The 26885-nt window shown below is 33.8% G+C and overlaps 3 protein-coding genes across 4 annotated transcripts; 1 reads left to right on the top strand and 2 right to left on the bottom strand.

Annotated features, from left to right (window-relative positions):
• Nucleotides 1-2457: 2457 nt before the first annotated feature.
• On the bottom strand, nucleotides 2458-8340 carry LOC103484266 (phenylalanine--tRNA ligase, chloroplastic/mitochondrial). The gene is made up of 10 exons (XM_008441256.2): nucleotides 8055-8340; nucleotides 7017-7207; nucleotides 5123-5329; nucleotides 4915-5032; nucleotides 4205-4281; nucleotides 3585-3764; nucleotides 3432-3476; nucleotides 3155-3259; nucleotides 2851-2967; nucleotides 2458-2752 (listed from the first exon to the last, which is right to left on the bottom strand). Exons 1-10 carry the CDS (start codon nucleotides 8257-8259, stop codon nucleotides 2702-2704), a joined length of 1296 nt encoding a protein of 431 aa, XP_008439478.1. The 5' UTR covers nucleotides 8260-8340; the 3' UTR covers nucleotides 2458-2701.
• A 659-nt stretch (nucleotides 8341-8999) lies between these two features.
• On the bottom strand, nucleotides 9000-12923 carry LOC103484268 (thioredoxin O2, mitochondrial-like). Of its 2 annotated transcripts, XM_051088503.1 has the most exons (7): nucleotides 12597-12912; nucleotides 12076-12141; nucleotides 11923-11973; nucleotides 11684-11763; nucleotides 10521-10565; nucleotides 9649-9786; nucleotides 9000-9534 (listed from the first exon to the last, which is right to left on the bottom strand). In XM_051088503.1, exons 1-6 carry the CDS (start codon nucleotides 12847-12849, stop codon nucleotides 9685-9687), a joined length of 597 nt encoding a protein of 198 aa, XP_050944460.1. In that variant the 5' UTR covers nucleotides 12850-12912; the 3' UTR covers nucleotides 9000-9534; nucleotides 9649-9684. The 2 variants fall into 2 exon arrangements, with proteins under 2 accessions (XP_050944460.1, XP_008439481.2); XM_008441259.3 differs by having other exon boundaries at nucleotides 9522-9786; nucleotides 12597-12923.
• Nucleotides 12924-16793: 3870 nt separating this feature from the next.
• On the top strand, nucleotides 16794-23000 carry LOC103484269 (copper-transporting ATPase RAN1). The gene is made up of 9 exons (XM_008441261.3): nucleotides 16794-17347; nucleotides 17773-18387; nucleotides 18783-19212; nucleotides 19389-19714; nucleotides 20708-20766; nucleotides 20875-21217; nucleotides 21408-21602; nucleotides 21718-21975; nucleotides 22215-23000. The coding sequence occupies exons 1-9, from the start codon at nucleotides 17027-17029 to the stop codon at nucleotides 22689-22691; spliced, it is 3024 nt and encodes a 1007-aa protein (XP_008439483.1). The 5' UTR covers nucleotides 16794-17026; the 3' UTR covers nucleotides 22692-23000.
• The last annotated feature ends 3885 nt before the right edge of the window (nucleotides 23001-26885 follow it).

Raw genomic sequence — 26885 nt, forward strand, 5'->3', positions numbered from 1 at the left:
ACCCTCTCTCTCTCTCTCTCTCTCTCTCTCTCCCTCTATCCATCTCTTGCTTTTAGGTCCAATGCCTATACTCCCTCCTCCTGTTCTCTCTTCATTCATTTTTATCCATTTTGGTTTTAGAGAATGTCTTGTCAACACAACCCTTGCTTCACTTCTGCTTAATCCTCCTACAGTACTCACTACCATTCAACAACTTCTCCCTCCCTCCACCTTTTTTTACAAATCTGCCCTTCACATCTTTCCTTACTTCAAATCGAATCTCATATCAATACAAAAGTACCATTTGTGTAGACTATATAAGAACAAGTTTTAAATGCAAATGAAATCTAATTAGACACATCCATTTAATCTATGGGGATGCATCCGACGTAACAGAGCCGGAAATCCCCAAATAATCAGGGAGTGGGAGAGACGACTAAGTGTGTAAATTTTTTTTCCCATTTACAAATCTAGAGTCCCCTCCCCACTCCGGCTGTAAGTGTAAACTAAATTTGCAATATATATATATATATAAAAAAAAACACTATCCTACCACAGCCGCAGCCCCATCTCTCCTCTCTGCCTCGTCTCGTCACATCTCATCACCCTATTTGTTACTCCATGTATTCTGGCACAAACTTGGACTTGGAATTAACTATTTTGTGCATTTGATTTTTAATTAAGTTATTTGTTACTCCATGTATTCTGGCATGGAAATGTTGCTATGAAGTATTCATAAAAATTTAACGAGGGCTGAAATCAAATAAAAGAAATTGTTCAAAAAAATATATATTTAACTGAAATCAAACAAAAAAACGGTTAAAAAAAACAAGAATGGGGAAACTTTCCCTGCGAGGAATCCCTGCCTCGTTCCCCAAGGGGAAGCTTGCGGGGACCAAGAATAGGGTCCCCAGACCCCACCCCGTGGGCATCTGTAAATCTAATCTCATACAAACCCATGCCTGCCTCTCCACTAAACAGTCTTTTAAGGGTGTGTTTTGGTCCAAGGAGTTCGGATGCAAGTGTCGCAAACTCCACCTTGTTTGTCCCATGGATTAGTAAATTCCATTATTAAAAAACATCAATTTTTATATATCACCAGCTCCTTCAATATTGGCTGCAAAGTTTTCTTTGTCCTCACTCGTTACCCCCTACTCCAAACACCTAAAGTAACGGACGCATGTTTTTAGAATAGGTATAAGAAAGAAATTTTAAGGGCTAGAAATAGAACTGTCAAATCCAATATCTCAATCAATGGTTAAGCTATGCTCATACCTAAATACCAACCCTTCTTAATTGGCTCTGACTTTATTTTTTTGTACTCTATAATTAATTATTTTATCATTTCAAGAATGTATCGGTTGATTTATATGTAGGTCCGGGATTTGGGAATTTTGTATCCTAAGAGGTCTTCATCACATTTACTAGCTGGAGGGGGTGGTGTAATATGTTTATCATGATAATATCATTTTGGTGGGCAGATTATCCTGCTCTAGTTCAAGTTGGATTACTTTATGTGTTGTTAAAAGTTTCTTTTATTTCTCTGAGTTGACTTCATGTGTATCATAATACCATCATTCTAATCAGTAAAATATCCTGCTCTAGTTCAAGCTTGGCTATCTTATATGTTGTTAAAAGTATTATAAATTTTCTAAGTAGAATATTTTAACCTGCAGGCTTCGTTAGTTGAATAGAAATATAAAAAATTGGCTCAACCATCAGGAAAAGTACCTTCCTTAGCTTCTATTTATTCGGCTGTCAAAAAAATTCTCCTTTACTATTTACAAGGATGCCAATTGAGGGTGTTTCCAATTCCCATATAAAAGACAGATACCAGACGTCAAATGTGCTTCTGATTTCTTGGTTCCACGAAAAAAACATCAATAGAAGAACTGTATTCCTGTCTAGATTACTTTTATAACGAAAATGAACCTCTTTATTGATAATAACAATAATAAAAAAAAAAGAGACTAATGCTCAAAGTACAAGAGTATTATACTAAGAGCAAAAAGGATTAAGAGAAAATAACAGGCTAAAACTGAAATACAAGGTATATCCAGGCAACATAAAATGACGACAACCTAAAACAATCTCAAGCATAAAAACAATGAGCTAATCAAAGCAAATGAAATTCGAAGACAGCTAAATACAAAGCAAAACTCAAACACTTTCTCAAAAAGAGCCCTGTCTAGATTATAAATGTAGGATACATTTGCTATTTGCACTATTTTGTTCAGTTAGATACAATGACTTCTGAATTATGATTATAATGGCTATCCACCCCCCACCTCCCAACAAAAACGCAAAACTTACTTCGAAGCACAGAAGAAGTTCTAATTCTTATTATTTTGTCACATTTCAGGGAAAATGAAGTCTCCCTTTTTAATCTAGGCAATAGGGTCTAATGGTAAATGGGGTTTCTTGATAGTTTAAGTTTGACGGGTATGAAAATCAGCTAAGGCATAGTGAAACATGAGGTAAGGGAAAGAAACTCATTGTATACATTTAAAAATTAACTTGCAGCACATCTCCATTTGAATTCTGGATGATTATTTTCATAGTTTTAACTGGATTATATACTCTAGACTTCCTATCACCCAGATTGAAAAAAAATTAGTGAAATAATTCAAATGATGTTCAGAGAAAAATTTCAATCCGTAGAGCAGGTAAAGAGTAAATAAACATTACATGGCAATGACTGAAATTGTTGCATTTTCGATGTTTATCTCAAGACAACTTTCAACTTGCTCTGAACCTGCTCTCTCACGTTCCTCTGCAATTGCAACCACAAAATATATGAAGCCTGCATCCGAACTTATTGTTTAAACAAATTAATATACAACGGAGATACAACTTAAAGTTGATAAATACCTGCAAATCATTGATTTCTTCATCTGTGAGTGACCGTTCCATAGATCGGTAAGCAATCCTATAACAGTGACTCGTCATCCCTTTCTTCTCATTGGTAAAACTGTCTATCAGTTGCACCTGTCAGCACCCATTTGAAAAAAATGAAATTATTTTACCAAACGAGGGGCAACTGTCAAATAACTGGACAGACCAGATTATCTTAAGAATGTACGTTAAAAGAAAATTTTCTTGTGCCCCTACTTTAAGCATTTGTTTCAACTAAAATTATTTAAAGAACACTTTATGAAAACATTTAATAGCATACCTCTTCAACAAGGTCCCCGGCAATTCCTCTCACAACTTCACACAGATTATTCTCGGTGAAAGATTCATTGATCCAAAAACTAATATCCTTGTAGCAAGGTGGAAACTGCAGCAGATACAATTACTAAAGCTTTTAAAATAAATTAGAGGATATAATTTGTTAGAGAATTCATACTGAAACCAGTTAGATGTTACTAAAAGAAATTGAATAAAAAACCGCCCTCTCAGGAAATCAAATATTGCTATCCCTTGATGCCTAAAATGTTTGGTGATAGTACCTTAGAAAATGGTTTAAATTTAACACCTAGCTTGCCCTTTGAGAACTGCAAAGAAAATGCCCATCGTGATATTGGGTAATTCATTTTTTAGAATGGACCAAAGGGAAATAGTGGAAAATGGATGAGTACAGTTTAAATGATGTAATTAGATACCTGTGAGGTAAATCGCTCATCAGCTGACCAAAATAATCGGACATCAGGTATACCAAAAAGAACCATGGCTAGTCTTTCCAAACCAAGACCAAAAGCCCATGCAACATGATTCTCTTTGCCGCATTTTTTCAATATTTTTTGCTCCATCACCCCACATCCCAATACTTCCAGCCATTTCTCCTGCATAAACAAGTAGCCCATGAAATAACCCTCAGATACAAGATTAATTTTTATAATATTTTTGTTTGAAAAGAAAGAGAGAACAAACAATAAATTTCATTCAACAAGGAACCAACAGCAAATTCAACAAATATAATTTGAGGAAATCTCATCATTCGAACGTTAACCATTCATTATTTTATAGGATTCAGGGGTTGAAATAATAGCTAAGGAATGGCTGCGGTCAATCTCAACACACATACAGAAATCACCTGTGTCCCCTCCCTAACACCGTTACTAACACATTCTCAAAAGTTACAAAGTTGCAGGGTTCTTATATTAAACTAGAAATAACGCTATGCAAAATTTGACAATAGATAAACTTAAATGCATATTAGTGACAGTGAAAGCCATTTATGCAATTCAAAAGAGGAAGTTGACTAAATGATCATTTGACATACTTGAAAGAAAATCTCAAGTTCAAATGATGGGTCCGTAAATGGGAAATATGCATCAACCCAGCGCATTTCCACAGCACCTGGAAGATTTATGAGAATGGTTAATGATAGCATAGAACCTAACATTTACCTTCGATTAAATTTGGGCATATTTCAAGCTTTAACCCAAATATTAAGAAAGAAAATGTAAAGTGCAAATTCAAGCAACCTAGACTTTGCTACAGTCGTATTAAATCCCATATCAAATTTCCGTGGAATGAAAAGTCAGCAGTGGGAATTTTTAAATCAAATTTGTTATGACTATAGTATCACTCTAATATATTACATAAAAAGAAGCAAAAAGAAAACAGAAAAGAAAGAAAAAAAAATCAGGATAAAGACTTAAGAATTCAGGTTAAACAATTTTGCACCTCAAATATAGACCACTTAACTCCACAACATATTAATTATTCCCAATCTAAAAAGCTTTAAATTCAACAATTCAACTCAGAGCCCCCAAAAGCCTTCTTAACGATCACATGCAAAACAATAATCATTAATACTTAACTAATTCATATGTTTGTTCCTCCTATAGTTTTTATCATTAACATCTTATTCTGCAATTGTTATTGTTCGTCTATACCCAAAATCATTTGCATTTCCAATAGAATCCCCAACACATAACTAAGCCAGAAAGGGAATGACCATGGGTGCCTAAATGAATATAAACTTACCAAACAAATGCCTTGCCAAACCTTCCAAGCATTTCTTCAAGTCATCAGCAGCATAAGAAGTTCCATCTGTACCAGATACCTCCAAATCATTGAGAGAAAAAACACGGACAGCTTCCATCTGAGGGAAGTGGTAACAAAATTCATTGAATGAAAACTTCAGCAAACTTGGCAAAAGACGTGAATTGATTACTGACATTATTTAGATTACCTGATGAAACACAGGGTAATGAGTTGAATCAATGGAATCTCGACGGTAAACATCTCCCGTCACAAGAAACTGAGTATATCCTCTTCTCAACAGCTCTGCTTGATGAGCACTTGTATGACATCTCAGAACAGTTTGCGAATCAATGTAGTATGTATCATTATAACTGCGGCTTACATGATCTTCTGGAACTAACACATCATCAAAGTTCTGCAGAAATAATAATAGGATTTGACGAGAGGCATTAGTATGTTAAAGATAATAATTATTAGAAATAAATAACACAAAAGCTATCAGAATGAAGGAGGAAAAAAAAACTGACCAGTTGCCAAGAAAGTTGACAACTAAGTTATCATTCCTTAACCATTCTGGAAATTCATATTCATTATTATGTTCAGTATACATTATTACTCCAGAGAGAAGATTGAAATCTCCAAATTGACTATGCTGGCCTCCAACAGATTATTTTGGTTGGTATGCTTACAAGTTGTGGTTATACAAGCAATGCACATTTATAGCTGATACCTGATAAGACTAACACCTGACTCAATGATATGTTTGAGACTTCCAGTCGAGAAGTTCAAGGGATATTACCAATATCCTAAATAAATAGTAATCAAGACTTGAACCTGTAACCTACTTAACCCTATGAGTTTTTTGACTTGTCCTTTTCACCAAAGTGCCAAAGTTATGATGATTTGTTCTATTCCATATATTAACAAAAAGTTTCAACCACAAAAGATAGTTGATGCACTTAACACCTAAATGGAAGTTCTACATGCTTTCATACTGCATAACTACAGATGTACAAGGAAGAGAAAAGGAAAATCAGATATGCGGATTCTTCTGGAACCCTTAAAGAGCAAAGGGTTAAAGGGAGTAGGAACATTATCAGTATTCTAGCATCGTTATAAAAAAAGAATGTGAAACTCAGATTTCAAATAATTTTGAAATTAAATCACTGTTTCAAGGAAAACTAACTTTTCAAGCGTAAGAAAGGAGGTTATAGAATTCCATCACCAATAAGCCAGAAATTACTAGCAATGGCAGTTCGCAGTTCGCAGTTCTCAGATTCTAATAATAAATGAAATCCAGCACATGCATTCGATTCTGCATGGGAGCAGATTTCCTTTGTGGCCCCAGAGTAAAACATGACAAGAGTTTTGGGGCATGGATAATTCTTCAAACTAAGTCTAGTTGCACGATATATTGAACAACATAAGCAGTACAATTTGCCAAAATCAAGCAGGCTGTTTTCTGTCATTTGTCCTTGTTGTGCAGAAAGGCGGAAATGCTTGGAACTTTCTAGATCAAAGATTCTTCACATCAGTGTTTTTTAAAGCTCAAGGCACAATAAAGTGCAATAGTCTTCTGGGGCTTATGCACAAGTCACAAAAAAAAAGGCGTGGGCTTTTTTGTGACACGCACTATATATATATAAGTACTCCATTAAAAAGAGAAACACGGTTGGGGTGGAAATATGAAAAAAAACAGACCTCTAAACAATAAATTTGCATTTCCTTTCACTAAATTTGGTTCCATTTAGTTAATAAAGAAGTAAACCCTAATTATTTCTATTTTAAAAATAATAATAAAGCCCCGAGGAGCAGGGCTTGTGCCTTGGGGCAAAAGGGGCGTGCCTGAGGTGCACCTTATTTTGTGAGCCTCGCATTTTCAAGGCGAGGCTCTTGGGAGGGCTTTTTAAAATACTGACCGACATATCTACCAGATTGTAGTACATCACACGCAAAGGTCCTAAAGAAGTGTAAAACTCGTTTTTCTGAGAATTAGTTACTGGACTACTCAATTTCTGGAAACTAAACTTTTCCTCAGGGATAAAGATGGACATTGAATAGGCCCCCTTTCAACCTCTAATTGTTGAGTTTAAAAGGCTTACCTCCTTCACGGAAACAATTGGACTGAGGTCATCAAACTTAATGAACTTATTTGAGTAATTTGTATCAAAATAGTTGTATATCTCATTCTTCAGAATGCCAAGTGGATGGTTATCTCTTCGATGGAGTTGCATACCAAGTTTTGAAAAAATATTATCTGGGACATTGTTCGTAGGATCATCCCTCACAACATCTGCAAGCTTCCAATAATATTAGTACTCATCCACATTAAAATTTAGCAGAACAGATAAACAAGCACCAAGAAAATTAAATCCATAAACATAGTTTTGATGAGTAAAAAAAAAGAGAATTGTGCACTGTAATGAATAATTATTAAACTTCAAATCAGGGGGAAAATGAAGCTACAAAGAGCAACCCCATAAACATTTCTGGAGGAAGTTGTCTTATATCTCCTCCACGCAATATAAACTGGAATCCAAGAAGAGGATTAATTATGACTCAAAACAGCAGAACCAAACACTTTGGGGATATTTAGAAATAGAACTTAAAAGTTACTTTCTCGTTTAGAAATTGGAAATAAGCATTGCTGTTGTACCCAGCTCTTTAACTTGATTCTCCCGTGTATATACTAATCTTTATATGTTGTATTTTTAAGTTGGCGTCAATGAGAGAATGAATACAGACGGGAAGATAAAAACTCACTCTTCCAACAGCTTTCTAAATTAGAAAATAGATACAATATGAAAAAACTATACTGATGGATTTTTTTTCAGAAACGATTCTCAGGAATCCAAGCAACAGAGCCAATTACCATTCCCTAGTGCTAAGTCGCAATGTTAAAACATATCGTAGAACTTTGGTGTTGTTCCTAAAGTCCAAAAGACAAAGCAGCAAAGTAATTACATTAAAAATTACAATTGTCTAAAATAGTAAAAATATTCACGTCGTTGAATAAAATTCAACGAAATCACGGGAGTTGAACCAGAAAATCTCACAAATTAGGAACGAGTTCATGTCTCGGAATACAGAAGCAATTAGGAAAACAAAGAAGATAAATAGAAATGGAAAGAATCGTATACCATCTTTCGCAATTGCGACTCCGCCGAGCTCAAGAAGCGAAGAGACCGGCTGCGCCCATTTCTTCCGGTGAAGGCTATCGGAGGAAAGAGCTGAGGAGGAGGAGAAAGATGCAGAGAAGACAGTGGTTCTGAGAGAGTTTCTGCGTAAAAGATTAGAAGCAGTGGTGAAGAGAAGAGCCTGAGTCAGTGACAGAGTCGACGCCATGCTCGTCGTTCCCTCCACTTCTGGTCCTGCTCAGTCCTTAACATAATCTTATCGCGGGTTCTTTTCAGGCGCCGTCGATCACATCCTTGGGCTTTCCCAGGCCCAGGTTTTAAAACACCTTCAAGGCCCAATAACTTCACAAAACCAATTCAAATAAAGATATGCGTTTTCTTTTTCTAGACCGTATATGCATACACATATGTATTTAATAGCAACAAAGTATTAAAATTTTCAATTTCGGTTTTGTACAATTCCAATCTTAATAAGTGTATGGATCTAGTTGATTTATGTCAAATAAGAAGTTTATGTTCTATTTTTATTCGATAGTTCTTTAAACACAAGAATAAGATATTAATGGTATGAAGACTTACCAGGTACTACACTAATTCAAAGAGACAAGTTTACTGGGGATTAGAATTTGTAATTCAACCAAATAAATGAAGTATATTTAGTTAATTCTAAAAGTATTTCTTATTTTGAACTTATCTACTTGGTTATGATCAAAGCCTCGAACCACCTAAAATAACTAACGTAATTATTATTTTAAAAATCAGGGAAGGTATTGTATACCAACTAAAAGACGTTGACAAACAGATAATTTCTCTTTTAAAAACATTTTTTAATCAAATTTAGTTCGTTGGATAAGTGAAATGGTATTAGCTTATTTTCCATTTTGTAGTACTACCGGTTGAGAGCATCCCAAGAAGCTAGCTTTGACTGAAATCGAATAGTTAGTAACATTTCGTGAAAATAAAATAGTATACATTTTACCTTCCAAAATATATATATATATATATATATATATAAATCTCTATGTCTCTCTCTTTAACTCTCAAATGTGCCTTAAATAATTATCTGTTTTATAGTATGAAGTTCCATCTCAAAATCAATTGGCAATTAGAGGAGTAACTCATCTACCTCATAAGGATGCGAGTCCTTTGGTTCTTCCAATGTGGAACTTAACAACATCTCAACATTCCCTCTCAAGATGGTGTCTCTTTGAGTTCGCCTATCTTGAATCGAATACCCGTTTGGGTTTAATGATTCTGATACCACCATGTTTGATAGTATGGGGTTCCATCTCAAAATCAATTGGTAGAATAACTCATCTACCTTATAAGGGGTGTGAGTCCCCTTGGTTTTTCCAAAATGGGATTCAACAACGTCTCAACACTATCGAATTGCAAATCTTCAAACTCCACAAAAACTCTCTATCAATTCTCTCGTTAAATACTTTCGGTAAAAGGATTCTCATCATCGCATGAAAGAACAGACCTGTTCACAACTTCTTATTAGTCATCACATTCTGAAGGTTATCAAATTCGTAACACTGTAAAATTGAAATACCAACAGTAAATTTCAGAATCTACATGTCATCAAGTCGTAAACCTGCTTTGAAAATGGGATAAAGCAAAACACGTTAGGTCATTTTTTGTAAATCTTCTCCATCATATTTTTTATGCCTGCAACATCAGCACCGACAATTTGCCCAGCCTCTTTGCCATCCTGAAAGAAATAAAGTGTTGGCTGTTTGCCAAACACAAAAGTAAGCGTATGAGATATAATTGGATCTACTACAGAAATAAATATAACAAAATAAATTCTGACAAGTTTTTATGGTCGTTTGAACTAAAAACCGCATTCATAATGGTAAAACAACCTAAAATTAAAATTACTAAACACTCCACATTCACTATTCACATTACATCATAGTCAAGAAAAACCAGATAAGCTGATAAAATTTTGCTATAGGAAAATATATAAGAAAATGATAGTGTTTAAACGAAAGTTTCGAAGACTGGTCTTATGACTGGAGGTTTTTCCCCGATCTCCCCTCTCATTTTCACTTAAACAAAGGGAATGAAACTACCAAAGCAAAGGAAAAATGTCATCCAAAAATTCTAAGAACTCGAATAAAAGTTGTACAATCTATAGAATAGATCTTGTTCCATTACGGTCATAACATTCATACAAAAGTTCTAAATGGAGCAAAAATATGTACTCACTCACCATCTTTTAGGGTTGACAAATGCAAGCAATGCAGAAACAAAGTTATTTACTTGAGAAAAATAATCCCATTGGTTTGTCCTCTCAAGATTAAATCATATAGCAATATTAGATGTAAACGGGCAGATCAAATCGTGGATTGCAATCAGTAAACCTTGGTTCAAATTAGGCACGAAATAGAAATGCTCGAGCTCCTGAGCTACTCACAAACAAATAACAAGGCTGAAGTAAATTACAAGAGTCGAGACTCTTACCACAGAGGTAATATTTAAGTCATTCAAAGTCCTTTCGAGGCCTTCCTGTAAAAGGAATACCAATATTCATTATGACCCATTTCGAGTGCAAGAGATGATAAAGACACGGTACAGTAAAGCGTGAAAGCATATATAGCAATAACTACGGGAAATGAAGTCTGCAAAAGATTCAATATTATACGAGACATAAAGTATTCTAAAATGGCTTCTCTAGCATTGAGAAAAAAAGGGAAAATGCTTTCAAATTTTAAAATACATGTTTTCTATTTATAATAATAATGATTTATATTAAAAAAAACACATACACGCCCACACCCTTTGATTAGGAACTTCATCTAGAAGCCAGAAAGAAACCGATGTCCTTTCTAACTAAAAGACTCAATATGAATCCTCAGGAGCCTCCTCTTACTCTCTAACCAAACCATTCACACTGAACCACAGCATTCATTGATCTACAAAAGTTATATTTTAAGCATTGCAAAAATACCAAAGCGTCAATCCAAACTCCCTTCAAGTTCAGAATACAGAAGGTGCTATTGTCCTGACTGCTTTTGTTCCATATGTGCCCCTTTGGAGATACAGTTACAAACTTACAATGGACTCTGACCCTTGAATTTGGACAATGGTTTGACGTTCCCATGTAATAGGGCCCAGAAAAAGACTTTCCCTTTTGCAAAATACATTATCACTAACCTATGATCCCTTTTCTCAAGGTCATCACTGTAACAATTAGTTGAACCTTATTCCACAAGATTATGGAACTTAAAAACTATCTAAGGCACTCAAAAGCTTAAAAGATTATATACCACTAATAGGAGAGGAAATAACATTGCACAGAACCTCTGCTCTAATACCATCTTACATCACCAATTGACCCAAAAATTTAAGCTAATTGGTGAAGGTAAATTTAATTAAATATCATATTATCAGTAACAAAGTACAAAATCAATATTGATAGTCAAACCTTGACAATCATTTGAGTAATGATACCAAAGAATTTTGCATAATTTAAGGAAAGCTTATCCTTCATTCTCTTTCGTTCTTTTTCTTTTTTTCCCCTTTTTGAATTCAACAATATGCGAAGGTGGGTGGGATTTCAACCCCTGTTCTTTTGGTCGATTTAATGCCTCAAGAAAGTGAAACAATCAACATTGAGCACCTACCTGATCAATGTCAATTTTATATGTTGTCACCTCAGGATAGTTCTTACTCAATTCTTTGATCACGGGAGCTAATAATCTGCCTGCAGATATAGAAATAAAATAAATTGAAAGTTCATACAAATTATAATGCATCAAACAGAGGAAAACTATAGTGTAGTTCAAATATTCATGTATAGAAAAAAAAATAATACTAAACGACAAATTTAATCGAATGTACGTAATACTGGTTTGGAACTCACAAGGGCCACACCAGGCAGCTGTGAAGTAGAAAATTGCCGGCAAAGCTTCCTCTAATATGTTTTTGGCGAGGAAAAAAATCCAACAGTATTAAGCATCATAAAGAGGCAAATACGAAATTAATTGACCATAATGATATTGCCAAAGGCGCATACCTCGTGCTTTGCTTAGTGACTCCTTTAATAGATTTTCAGACTTTATCAAGATAATGTTCGAAGGATCTGAAATCACGTTACTAAATCATCACTTATAGCAAGTTATGAGGTCACTGACAAAGAAGTAACATTATCCACACCAAATGCCTGATAGAGAAGAACCGTTTCTCACTTAATTTCAGCTGAAGTGTAAAGAATAGCAGTATTCAAATCCCAAAAATCTCCGAAAAGAAGGAAAAACGAAATGAGCATACGCCAACCTAACGTGAACTACTTCAAATAATTGTGCTAAAAACGAAATGGCAAGACAAAATACTCGATATTTATTTGAGGAAAAAAAATTAAGATCGCAATTTATCCATACCAGAAACAAGTCAATTCGCAGGAAGTAAGAGAGAACGAGAAAGATTTGCGGTGGTTTAGTAATAATAGTTAATAAATAAATAAAAGACCTACGTCTATTGGTTCGTTTATTGAGCAGTGACCGTTGAGTTCCGAAGAAAACAAATAGAAATGCTAACCTGACGCTGAGCATAGAGATCGACAGTGATGGAAAGGCACACTTGGGAAAAAAAAGTCCGGCGCGTGGCGAAGGGAGGAACTGGAGGAGCTGAAGAGGAACTTGGACAACGAAGACGACGGTGATGACGAGCTTCCAAGATTTGTTCCAGAGCGACTGAAGGTAGAATAGTTGCGATAAAATGGAGTTCGGAGTCGGCCGTCGTGGAGAACTCGACGTAGTAGACGCCACTGAGGGACTAAATTTCTTCCCATTCTGCCGGTTCGCGGAAATTGAGGATCGCTCTTTTCCCTCTTTCGTGTTTCCTTTTAACGGACTGAAATTTTCCGAATTGGAGAAGACCCGATGATGACGATTGGAATGGAACTCTGGCTTGCTGGGCCCAATTCTGGTCCATAAAACCAGCCCCCGTAAGCCCAATATAAGGCCCAGTCTGATTGTAGGCAATTTCAACCGGAATAGTTGTGATTGCAGCAATTATATTCCAACGTCAAAGTGATAGACTCCTGTCAATCACTGATATACCATATACCAAATGTTGGGCTATCACTGATAAACTATAAAAGTCTATTAACGATAGAAGTTTATCACTGATAGACTTTGTTGTCTATTATAATTACCTAATTTCAACGGGGTGTTCCCTTCTGGCCATTTTTTGCAACTTTCTTAGATTTTTGACACCCAGATTCTTGTTTTCATATTTCTTGAACGGATATATGATTAATTTAATTGTATTAAAAATGTGTTGTATATCTTGTCTGCAAAGATGTGTTATATATTTTTTAAATAAACACGTGTTATACCTTTGTAAATATGTTGGTTCATCTTGGTGTAGTTGAAAATAATCATAAATTTATCGCATTGTAATCAATAAGTATTATAATTTTAAAAAATAAATTAAATATTCAACTAAACTCATCATTCTACGAAACGATAAGTAAGGCAACGAGTAATGACGAAAATGAATGAAAAATACATTACTCATCTTATATCAATATCATTGTTGTCTCTTATTTTACAATCAACCAAGGTTGGAAATTTAAACTCAGTCAACTATTAATTCATTTAATTGGACTAAAAGTTAATACGAAGATAATTTTATTGATATAGAATTTACGTCGTTGGCTTCGAAACTATAGGTTCTATTCATCCTTCCCCGAAAAAACTATATGTATGTATATATTATATAGGTTTTTCATAGATAGAAAAAAGAAAAACAAAATAGTTTAAAATAATAATGGATAGTGATTAGAGTCTTCATCTCCTAATATATTGTAAGATTATAAATAAAAACATTTTTAGAAAAGTTGGTTTAGATCACCTGCTTTAACTGCCTTTTCGGACTTTGTGAATCGGTGGGTGGCCGGCTCCTCTTCCGTACCTTGCACGTGGTAACTGTATTATTGTTCATGTAATGTTTTCTTATAAATTTTATTTTAATTAGTTCGTTAATTATATCAAAAGAGAAATAAATAGATTTTAATTTTATGTACCAAAAAACACATTTCATTTTAACAAGTAGAACCAATAGTTTCATGGATATGATCACAGCCGTTTTCTTACAATATTCTGTCAACTAATCAACCAACTAACTTAATTACCCACAATCATGGTTGTCACTTCTGTCGATATTCTTTTTTATTACCGTAAATAAATAATGTAAAAATTTAGACCTTTTGACTTTAAAATAATAAATATTTTATCTGTCAAATTTAATTATAAAATAGGAAATACATACCTACTTCTACAGGGTAAAAAAGCTATTATTATTATTATTATTATTAGTTGGAACATAAGATTAGGTGGTATTTGGGTCCCGGCGTTGGCCAATCCACTTGGAGCAGCTTTTTTTTTCCTTCTTTTTTCGGTGTTTTCAAATATATAAATCAAATCCACATCCTTTTAACAATAATAATAATAATAATAATAATAAAGTAATAAAGACGAATAAAAGAAAGGTTTGTGCATGGCCTTAACTTTTCAAAATAAAAAAGAAACGTCTTTGTTGAGATTTCACGGACAATTTTAAAACATATACATCTCTTATTCAATATAAATTATTATTATTACTTTATTAAACTTAACAAAATTTATAACGTCTTGAAATTAAGAATAAACAAAAACAAATCATAAGATGAATCGTGACGATTATATAAATTTACAATTAAGAAAAACTACTTCAAATAATATAGAGTCGTTATTGTTTTATATGGTTCAATCTTAAGAACTCTACAACTAAATAGACTTAGCTTGAAATAGTTATCTATATATTGAATGGTTTTCTAAATGATTTTCAAGCATATGAATAAGGTAGCTACTAGTTAGGTTTACGTGAGATGCAATAAAATGCGAAAACGATTTATGGATTTATGTTTTTGTGTTGAATGTCTGAAAATTAATGCTTCGGTCAAACTTAAAAATGTGGAGGGTGGACTTTATATCTCCATCCAGCTTTAAATAAGAAAAGTAAAGGACATGATTGTAAAATAAATGGTTTCCACATACTAAAAATGATCAGGTGGTGGGAAAGGGTCATAAAAAGTATTATCCTCTATTATTATTTGAACCAATTTCACCATCCTCTTCTTGGACATTAATTATCTCTATTTCTTTTTTGTTTATATATCCATAGTGGAAATTCAGTCACTTCTCCATTTTCTATTTTTCAGAACACTACAATCATATGATATCTATTCCCACGTTTCCATAAATCACATGCCCAATGAAATTAAATTACGTGTATTCTATATACCTTAAACCAAAAAAGTGTTGATAAAAATACGTGTACTCTACACATATACAATGTCATGACAATATTTTAATTAAACATACTTGTGACGAATAAGCTAATTAAATTACACTGATCTCCCTTCAATCATAAAATACATAATAATATATTGTTTATTTTTTTTAAGGGAAAAAAAAATACCATGCTGATCGAATAGTCACGTGAAGGGCACAAAAATTGTTCATAGCCGAATATATAGCAAAACGTAATATGATGACCGGCCGTGCCCCAAGACAGTGAAGACCGTTACAGTGTCTACAAGGAAACCAATATACTACATATATATATATATATATATATATATATTTAGTTTTGAAAGAATGAGATGGACGATGGAATGACATAAGGATACGATTACCAAATACCCACACATCTTAAATTCCAAATCTGTCCTTCTTTTTTCTCACATTTTTATTGATTTTTAATATAGAAATTAACGGGGAAAAAAGACAATCAACCATCGTTAACGCCACATGGGCCACAAGACAAGCAAGAAAAATCTTGAGAGCAGCCACACGTCGAAACCGAGAAAGAAGACACTAAAGCCAAGAAACAGCCCCATTTTATTAGTTTTAGATTCTTATAATTTGCTATGAAAATTTTTAGTGGGAGTATTTTCAAATATAGTAAAAAATATATATGTAACTCAAATTATATTTTATTTATGGGGACTATTTTTTTAACACATTGAAGCCATTTAAAACTCACGAACCTGTAATATAGTTTTGCGAAAATTAACAAGTATACCCATTTATTCTATTTTATTTTAAAATAAATGTAGTCTGTTTTTTTCTTTCTAAAAAATTAAATGAACAATACAGATAATTAATAACAATAATTTTGCTTTTAAGACAATATTTATTTTTGCATGATGTAAGAATTAGACATCAAAGCTTTTAACAACTACATTGATCTTCTTATCATAATTCATTTTTGATCGTTATAAAAAAATATATATATATATATATGCTATTAACAATGTACACTACCAATTAATGCACATTAATATAATGATTAGTGAAATTTATTGACTAACAATTGGAATTAAAAGGTGGTTGCTCCTCTAACTAACTCAATTGATAATTGATATAATTCAAAATCATTCAGATAATGAATTTATATATATATGCTTTGTGAAAATAGATAATTAAACTGTATTATTGTGAAAAATAGATTTATAAGTTAAAAGAAAATAGATAAAAAAAAAAAAAAGTTAAAAAGACTTATTTTTCACGTGGTAGTACAGGAAAGTGAGTGAAAAGGAGGGCATGGGCGCATGGGCCTGGGTTGGCAGTACTACAAGCCAAGGGAGTACAATTAGTCGTAGTAGTAGGAGTAGTAATAATAATAATAAAATAATATTTTAATTTGTTGGGAGGGGTAAAGTGGGAAACGTAAGAAAAAGTATCCTCCCACCACCACCATTCTCGATGCTGTCCCACCACCTCCACCTGCTTTAGTTAGAAAATTGCTGTCTCAACCTCTCTTCTTCTTCGGATAAAAGTCTCCCTTGTCTTCCTCGTTTCAATCTATCCTCTTAAATATCTCTCCCAATTTATCTCTTTCGATTCTCCTCAATTTCTCTTTTTTTCTTCTGCTTCTGATTCATTACTTTTTTTTCATTTTTGCTCGGGGGACCTTCAATGGCGCCGGGCCTCAGAGACCTCCAGCTTGCCCATGTCGCCGCCGCAGACCGTCGCCTACCGGATATTTCTGCGGCTGATGAAATCCCCGATGATCTTGAGGATGTGCGTTTGCTTGATTCATACGAGAGGCATGAAGAGAATTTTGGTCAAATTGGGGATGGTATGAAGAGGGTTCAGGTCACAGTTTCTGGGATGACTTGTGCCGCTTGTTCTAATTCCGTGGAGGCTGCTCTCAGGGGCGTTAATGGCGTTTTGATGGCTTCCGTTGCATTGCTTCAGAACAGAGCTGACGTGGTGTTTGATCCCAGCTTGGTTAAGGTTTTTCTATTTCCTTTTATTTTGGTTTCTTCTTTCGGCCATAGCGTGTGATGTTAGATTGATGATAAGTTAGTTAACTGGATGAGGTTGTTGCATTGCAGAGTGTTTAATGGGGTTATGTTATGTAGGAAATGAGGAGAATTTTAGAAAGTTAGAGAAGCAAACGGAATTTGAGGAAGAAAAATTCAGGAAGAAGAGACAACTATTTGTTTTGACACCATAAAATCAATGAGAATCAATCTCTTAGGTTTTAGGTTTAGATCATTGGTCAGTAACTTTTTTTGTGATTGGCTATCCATTTGGAGTTTATCGGCCTCTTATGGACCATCAAAAGTGATTTTTAGTTTCCAAAAGAACTTATATAAAAAATATATGTAGATACCGAATTGCAATTTTTTCTCTTCCTAATTGTTAAAGAAAATCAGGAGAAGGACATCAAGGAAGCAATAGAAGATGCTGGATTTGAGGCTGAGATTATACCTGAAACCACTTCAGTTGGAAAGAAGTTGCATGGAACACTGGTGGGTCAATTTACCATAGGTGGTATGACGTGTGCAGCATGTGTGAATTCGGTAGAAGGCATATTAAAAGATCTTCCTGGTGTTAGAAGAGCAGTAGTTGCTTTGGCCACATCGTTGGGAGAAGTTGAATACGATCCAACAATAACCAGTAAAGACGATATAGTTAACGCAATTGAGGATGCTGGATTTGAAGCTTCATTTGTACAGAGCAGTGAGCAAGATAAAATTTTACTCACGGTTGCAGGCATTGCTGGTGAGGTTGACGTACAGTTTTTGGAAGCCATACTTAGCAACTTGAAAGGGGTGAAACGGTTTCTTTTTGACAGCACATCAGGAAAACTTGAAATTATTTTTGACCCAGAAGTTGTTGGTCCCAGATCCTTAGTGGATGAGATTGAGGGAAGAAGCAACAGAAAATTTAAACTGCATGTTACAAGCCCTTACACAAGGTTAACATCTAAAGATGTTGAAGAGGCTAACAACATGTTTCGGCTTTTTATCTCCAGTCTGTTTCTCAGTGTACGTGAATTTTCTTCCCTCTCAGCTACATGCCAATCTTAAGTTGAATATGCAATTTTTCATGCTTTTGGTATCCGTGGTTCTTAATCTTAGCGTTACTTCAGATAACTACTTCTTTCACCACGTGATAAAAAAAATCCATAATTTGAGATCATGTTTTGTTTGAATTTTCTTATTTGTATATTTGATCTCATTGTTACATAAAGAGAAGAGTTTAGTTTATTAAGAGATTTTAGAAACTTGGCACTTTATTTACATGTATCTAACAGAAATTTTAATTTGATTCCAAGAAAGGTCTTTTGTCCTAACATTTGTGAAACCCTCGTAACTTGAATTTCAAGCAAACTCCTCTCCTCTGATATATTTGAAAATTTTCATGGTTATGTTTCTTCCAGGTGCTCATCTTTCTCCAAAGAGTAATATGTCCTCACATTCCTTTAATCTACTCATTGTTACTCTGGCGCTGTGGGCCCTTCCTCATGGATGATTGGTTAAAGTGGGCATTGGTGACTGTTGTGCAATTTGTCATTGGAAAGCGCTTTTATGTTGCAGCTGCTAGAGCTCTTCGAAATGGTTCAACTAACATGGATGTCTTGGTTGCTTTGGGTACTACGGCCTCTTATGTCTATTCTGTTTGTGCACTTCTCTATGGTGCAGTCACTGGATTCTGGTCTCCTACGTATTTTGAAACAAGTGCTATGTTGATAACTTTTGTACTATTGGGGAAGTATTTGGAGTGTCTTGCCAAGGGGAAAACATCAGATGCCATCAAGAAGTTGGTAGAACTTGCTCCTGCAACTGCTTTATTGCTTATCCGAGATAAAGGTACTTGGACTTTAAGGAATCAATAGTTTTATAGTTCTCTTTATTACAGTTATGGACATTTTAATGAATGACATTCCAGATATTTCAGCGTTCATTAATTGAGAGATATTTTAGCACAAAGAGAAGTTATTACCTGTCTTCTATATTAGTTGAGTGGTCCTTATTTGTGTTTCTAGGAGGGAATCTGATAGAAGAAAGGGAGATCGATGCTCTGTTAATTCAACCTGGCGATGTGTTGAAGGTTCTTCCTGGTACAAAAATTCCAGCAGACGGTGTTGTTGTTTGGGGTTCAAGTTATGTTAATGAGAGTATGGTCACCGGAGAATCTATACCTGTATTGAAGGAGGTTAGCTCGAACGTTATTGGTGGTACAATTAATTTTCATGGAGCCCTTCACATTCAAGCAACAAAAGTAGGATCTGATGCAGTTCTGAACCAGATTATTAGTTTGGTTGAGACAGCTCAGATGTCTAAAGCCCCCATTCAGAAATTTGCTGACTTTGTAAGTATCATGATGAGTAGTTTTACTTTTATTAGACAAACGTCTAAATCTAATCTAAGGCCTTCAGTTATCGTACAAATAATAGATTTTTTAGTGTGCTCATTTTTTACTGGGGGGAGGGGATCATTCTTTTTAATCTTTTGTTGTGTGAAGCGAAGAGGAATGGTAAGATATGAACTCAATAAAAGTATCGTGAGTGGATGTGGAAGCTTGTGTTCCTTGGTTTTTCTAGCTTTTCATTGGAGTTAAGTTACTAGAATATCAAAATACAACACCTAAGAGTGAGCTGCTCGGATTGTCACCTCCTGGCATGGAACTTCATTAAACGTGAATGAGTGATATCCATCATATTCTTTTGATGAAGTGACCTACGGATCGTTGAGCATGCCATTTGGTTTATATACTAGTGGAATTTACATGTATGGTGATTTATTAGATCTGATCTTGTAGGCAGTATCGTTAAATGGGACATTATATTTGAGCTTTTCCCTCCTTTAAATCCGTTTAGTTGTCATAACTTCTATTTTGCTCCCAGTTCTATTCTGCTTCTTCTTCCTTTCCATGGACCAAATATTTTCTCAATGTAGCCAAGGGCCTGACCTGTTGATCTATTGATATATGTTTTTAAAACTCTATTTAAAAAACAAAGAAAGGAAGGAAGAAAAAGAGAGAAAAAGTAAATAAAAAGGCACACGGGAAACATTAAACATATATAGGTTTTGTTTTATTTTTTTTCCCTTCCGGGATTAATGTAGCTACACACTAAACAAAGATGTTAAAAAGAAATTGTCAAATTGATTTGTTGGGCATGCATACACACACGCACACTTGTGTACGTAAATATATATATAGAGAGAGTGATGCAGAATCATCTAGAATTTGTCTTCCACGCTGCTGCACTCTATTTGGACGTGTGTTTCTTATACATGTGGGGCTCTCAGAAATATTGCCTATTTATTAATTTTGGTGTTAATGCTTCTCTTTGGCCTGCAGGTAGCAAGCATATTCGTTCCTACCGTCGTTGCTATGGCATTATGTACCTTATTTGGTTGGTAAGCATGACATCAATGCACTTTAATTATTAGCTGAGTTGACAAATTTGCAGTGTGATTAAGAGTTGGACAAAAACATTATCTAAAGCGCTTGTTTGACATCTGTAGGTACGTTGGAGGAATCCTTGGGGCTTATCCTGCTAAATGGCTCCCAGAGAATGGAAATTACTTTGTATTTTCCCTCATGTTTGCAATAGCAGTGGTAGTTATTGCATGTCCTTGTGCACTAGGCTTGGCCACACCTACTGCTGTCATGGTTGCTACAGGGGTTGGCGCCAGCAATGGTGTCTTGATCAAAGGAGGAGATGCTTTGGAGAGGGCCCAAAAGGTTAAGTACGTGATTTTTGATAAAACAGGCACACTAACCCAAGGGAAAGCGACCGTTACTACGGCCAAAGTATTCACAGAAATTTCTCGAGGAGATTTTCTTAAGTTGGTTGCTTCAGCAGAGGTGAATTGCAATTTTTGATATCTTTAACCCATCTTTGTGTAAAAGACTTCAAACGTTATTATGTATACTTAAAGGACACGAATTGAATCTTTTAGCATCTGTTGAGAATTGGGCGATGTGATGAACATTTTTGGTATTTTTTTGTGAACCTACTCAACCATTAACTACTATTGCTCTTTCTTTTGGCCAGGCTAGCAGTGAACACCCATTGGGAAAAGCTATGGTTGAGTATGCACGTCATTTCCATTTCTTTGATGAGCCTTCTGCCACCAAAAATGTGGAAAATCAAAGTAAAGAGTCTTCTGGATGGCTTTTTGATGTCACAGATTTCTCTGCGTTGCCAGGCCAAGGCATCCAGTGCATTATTGAGGGAAAAAGGATTCTGGTAAGAGTTCATTTTATTAGTTTAAGGAAATATGAGCGTTGATTTTCTTCCATCCTGGAATATATATAGTTCTGTTTCGTGGTTCTGCTTCTCAAAAAACCGTTGTACTTAACAGGTTGGCAACAGGAAGTTGATGAATGAAAGTGGAATATCCATAGCACCTCATGTGGATAATTTCGTTATAGAGCTTGAAGAAAGTGCAAAGACGGGCATTCTTGTTGCATGTGATGACAACTTAATTGGAGTTGTGGGAATAGCAGATCCTTTGAAGCGAGAAGCTGCAGTTGTTGTTGAGGGTCTTGTAAAAATGGGAGTATCCCCAGTCATGGTTACAGGGGATAATTGGAGAACAGCTCGAGCTGTCGCCAAAGAGGTTGGCATAAATTTCTCTCTTCCATATCTTGGTCTGTTAAATCCTAATTTAGAGAATTAAACAATTGCACAAGCCTCCTGTTAGGACGTTATCAATTAAATTCAAGCTCTAAAAATTAATGTTGGACACTGAATTTCACGATGGTTGCTCATAAATCAAGATTGGGTCCGTTCATGTTTTCTATGAGACAAACATTCTCGAGGTAAAAGTTAATGTGTTGCATTCAATTTGTCGTGCAGCTTGGTATACAAGATGTGAGGGCAGAAGTAATGCCAGCAGGAAAAGCCGAAGTCATCCAAAACTTCCAAAAGGATGGAAGCACAGTTGCAATGGTAGGCGACGGTATCAATGACTCGCCTGCTCTAGCTGCTTCTGACATTGGAATTGCAATTGGTGCTGGAACTGATATTGCTATTGAGGCCGCTGACTTCGTCTTGATGAGAAATAATTTAGAAGACGTAATTACAGCCATCGATCTCTCAAGGAAGACTTTCAATCGGATTCGATTGAATTACGTATTTGCAATGGCCTACAATGTAATAGCAATTCCTATTGCTGCCGGAGTCTTCTTTCCTTCTTTGGGTGTTAAATTGCCTCCATGGGCCGCCGGTGCGTGCATGGCTTTGTCATCGGTAAGTGTTGTTTGCTCATCTTTACTTCTTAGGAGATATAAAAGACCAAGACTTACAACAATACTCGAAATAACTGTAGAATAGGGAAATATCTTCAGTTTTATAATGTAAAAGGAAAATTGGAGCTAGAGAAAAAAAAAACGCTCTAGCTTTAGCTCTTTAGGGGAGGAGTGTGATAAAAAGAAAAGCCATTGTATCCCAATTTTTGTGTTGAGATTAGCATACCAATCCCCTTGTAAATTACAATTGTATGATAATTTGTTTATGCCCTTTTCATTGTCTTTTTTTCTAAAGTTAAGTGGTCTAAAGTTGTTGGGGTTCATCCTATTCACACACAGCTCAATTGTAAGACCTTTCTCTGATTTTATTGATTTTTCTTTTGACTTTTGAACACTTTGAACGTTCAATCTTACACTTATTTTTTTGGAAGGACGGAAAAAATTACAAGGTGGTTTGACCATTTGTCTCCAATTGAGGAAATAACTGTGTGAGTTCACGAGAAAAGTTAAAAAACAAAGCAATTTCTTAAAAGCTGAGTTCTGCTAAATGGGAAGTACAATTTAAGTTCAACTCTTCAGATTTCTATTGTATTATATAAAACCAATATATATATATGTATGTATATATATAATGAATTATGACCAGGTCAAAAACTTTGAAAAGAAAAATTCAAAAGTGAGAGGGATTGAACGGGATAGAGAGAGAATGGGAAGAGATACTTGTTGAAGTTCAAATTATTTAACAGTTTGTAATGTTATATGTTTTCAAATTTTAATAAATGTTTTGAAGCTCACAAAGTTGCAAACATAAGCTTTGTCCCCCAAGTCATTCATTGACTTTGAATTTTCTCACATTTTGATGCACATCAGCTTAGGTCTTCAATAAAAGAAAAAAACTTAAACCTTAAAAATTGAGTTGTAGCACCTATATTCCAGCTCTTGACTATTCTTCTTATTTAACTTAATATGAAAATTCAATCAAAGTAACTTTTTATAAATAAAAAAATGACAAATAATTAAGATACAATAAAATCTGTTTGATATTTGATAGACATAGACGTAGAAGATTAAATGGATCAACAAAATCCTTTTTTCTGGTAATTACCTTTGAATCGTGATAATAATTTAGACACACTTCAAACTTTCAAATTGAACAAAGGTTGTGTTACCAATTTGTAATGAAAATTGGTGAAATTGCGATGAAATTTCATTAGTGGACCAATAGTAGTTAGATTGTATTTGGTCACATCTACTCAAAATTATATCGTTACATATTTGGGTATGGATTCTATGTGTCATTACACGATACAAGCAACACCGAAGATAAACGAATGAAGTTCATTTTCTCTATTCCGGTTGATCTATTGCATTCTTACAGGAGTAAACGCAACCAAATTCGTAGAGATGAAGGGTTTGTAATTTATTAGTACCAAACAGAATTTAGAGAATGTGGAAGAAGGAAGATAAAGACTGATTCAAAGTTTGGAATTTGGGGGGAAAAGATTGAAGATGTCAATTCCCCACTTTTCCTTACACTAATCATTGTCCCAAATTTTGACCCTGAAAAAGAAGAAAAGGAATTAGAATTTTGATATTCAAAAGGAACTAGTTTTTTCTTGATCAAGTCATCTCCTCTGGTTTCACACTAGCTTTAGCTTTGTTTGCACCATTTGAGAATCCTTTCCTCATGGCTCATGTTATTGAATCTTCTTTGTCAAAAGCTTAAAATGTTTACTTTTATGCTTTTTTAACTTCCCTTTTATAGTTCTTTCTTTTTTAAACATTGCTATTATTTTGGAGAGGATGGACATGTAATAATTAACTTTGAAAATTCTAAAAAAAAGATATTAATGGAGAAAAAATCTTAAACATTACAATATGCAAAGGGGATTAGAGAAGGAGAAGGGTCGTCTTCTTCGTCTTTCGGCTGCAAGAAGAGGAAGAAGAGTCTGTTTCTTGTTTTCATTTTTTAATACCCAAAATAATAATTAATATTGAAAATTTTGAATTTATTTGTAGCATATTAGAAAATGGTTATGATTAAAAACTAATCCAAAATACACAAATTAATCAGTTTCTTCTTACTACCATAGACGAAAAGTTTGATGGGGACGTTGTTCAAAATATAAACAAATTTCAAAAACTCAAGTGGTTGAATGGAAAAATTTATTCTGTTCACACTCACTGCTTAGCTTTACTGAAACCACTACTTATTCTTCTGTTCACACTCGCAAGTGAGAGTTTAACTCTAACAGTAATTAACGTCTTCTTCTTTAGATATTTAATTTTCCTTTCTACACCTTTTATTATATATTTTACTATACAAATGTTAAAATTAATCCCTAGAAGTTTTAATTTTCCTCTAAATGTTTAATTTTTCTTTTTTCATTTTGGGATCTAATTTATACGATCGACGTAAGTTTAGTAGTAAAATTTTAACATTCGTAAAAGTTAAAATACCTAATTTTTCAATTAACAATTTAATTGCAATTATATTGTATGCTATTTATTTTAAGATAAGTGTCATTCGGTTATATCTGTATTATTGAGATTTATTTCCACAAGTGGTTGTTGATAGCAGATAAAAAAACAAAAGATTTGAAGTTAGAATTATTTATCCTCGTTTGTTTGTAATGAAAAATAAAAAATAAAAGAAAAAAAGAAACAAAAACGATTAAAGAGATAGGAAAATGAGGATTAGTTAAAGGGTCAAAATCACGTGTTATTACTTTAATGAAAAACCTAATCTTTTACAATATCAAGGCATTGATTTCATCCTTCTTCTTGCTATCTCATTGACCAATTAAAAAATATATAATGTATAAATTCATTTACTTAATACCCTTTTTTGGCTGCTCTTCATCATTCCTCTGTAAACACATATACACGTTATTTTTTTTACTTCGAAATTGCAGTTCAATTTTGAAACTAAACTCTTTTAATAATAATAATAATAATGACGATGATAATAAAGTAGTAATTAAATCACAGCAAAATCTATTTGAATCTCAACAATTTTCATTCTTCGATCTACAAAGGAAGAAATTGGGAAAGTCACCAACAGCAACCTCTAAAAAAAACAAAACAAAAACAAGAAGATTTGTTTTGTTTTGAGTGTTAAATTAATTAAATAGATTTTAGGATTTGCCTTAAGTTTTATTTTTCTAGAATAAATATTACATTAAACAAGTTGGATAAAATATTCTAAAATTAAATAAAGTTCTTGGTCTACTCGCACGTGTCAAAATATATTCAAAGCAGTGAGCAAAGCCATGAGCATTGTTGCACCATATATATATATATATTACTTCTTACATTATTTCTCTTATAATATTTTTAAAATCATAAGTGATGCTTTTATATGTTTACTACTTAGTTTTAAAACACAACAAATTATATATACACACATACATACCTACTTTTTTATTATAATTTTAATCTAAAGATATGTGTTGGGATTAAATCTACCCCTTAAAAAGAAATTTAAGAAATTTTAGTAACAGCTCCAAAAGAAAACAAATAGAAGTAATAAATGAAAACTTTTGTATTAGACGTTTTAACCAGTTAAAACTTAAATACTTATTAAAAGAAAACAGTTTAATAAACTTTTGAAATATTTTCAAATACGTCAAATTGAACTAACAAATATAACAAAATTTACCATGGTGTAATATATATTCATATAGACATTTATCACTCGTGACTTATATTTAATTTATCTAAATGTATATTAAAATGTTTCTTCCAGAGAAAATAAATATAAAGTCGAGTAAAAATTCTGTTACACATGATATTGAATGCTCGGTCTATGAAGTGATTATAAAAAACGTCAACTGGTTCTAAAAATAAGACAAATGAGACATGGCTTTGAATTTGAGGGTAGTTTTGTAATTTAGGTATCCTTTCTTTTTTATAGATTCAATTTTGACACTTTATATCTTCTTCTTCTTCTTCTTCTTCATTTCTTTTTTTTTTCTTTCGCTTTTCTATACATGCTCCATAACAATTGGTATTATTTTCCCTAAATAACAAATATATATACAACATAATAATTAAAATACTAAAAAACAACTAATTTTAGAGAATATTATACCCTCGTTTTGGTTTGATTTTATTGGTTTTTCCAATAAAAAATCAATCCGAACCACACACGTTTGACATACACGTTTGACATATACGTATCTTATTTCTTTTCAAATTTTATTTTGCTGGCACTCCTACCTCCTACAATCTCACCCTTTAACATAAGAAAAAGAAAAAAGGAAAAATGCAAAGTGAT

The sequence above is a fragment of the Cucumis melo genome, chromosome 8 (assembly GCF_025177605.1).
Source record: "Cucumis melo cultivar AY chromosome 8, USDA_Cmelo_AY_1.0, whole genome shotgun sequence".
Lineage (NCBI taxonomy): Eukaryota > Viridiplantae > Streptophyta > Magnoliopsida > Cucurbitales > Cucurbitaceae > Cucumis > Cucumis melo.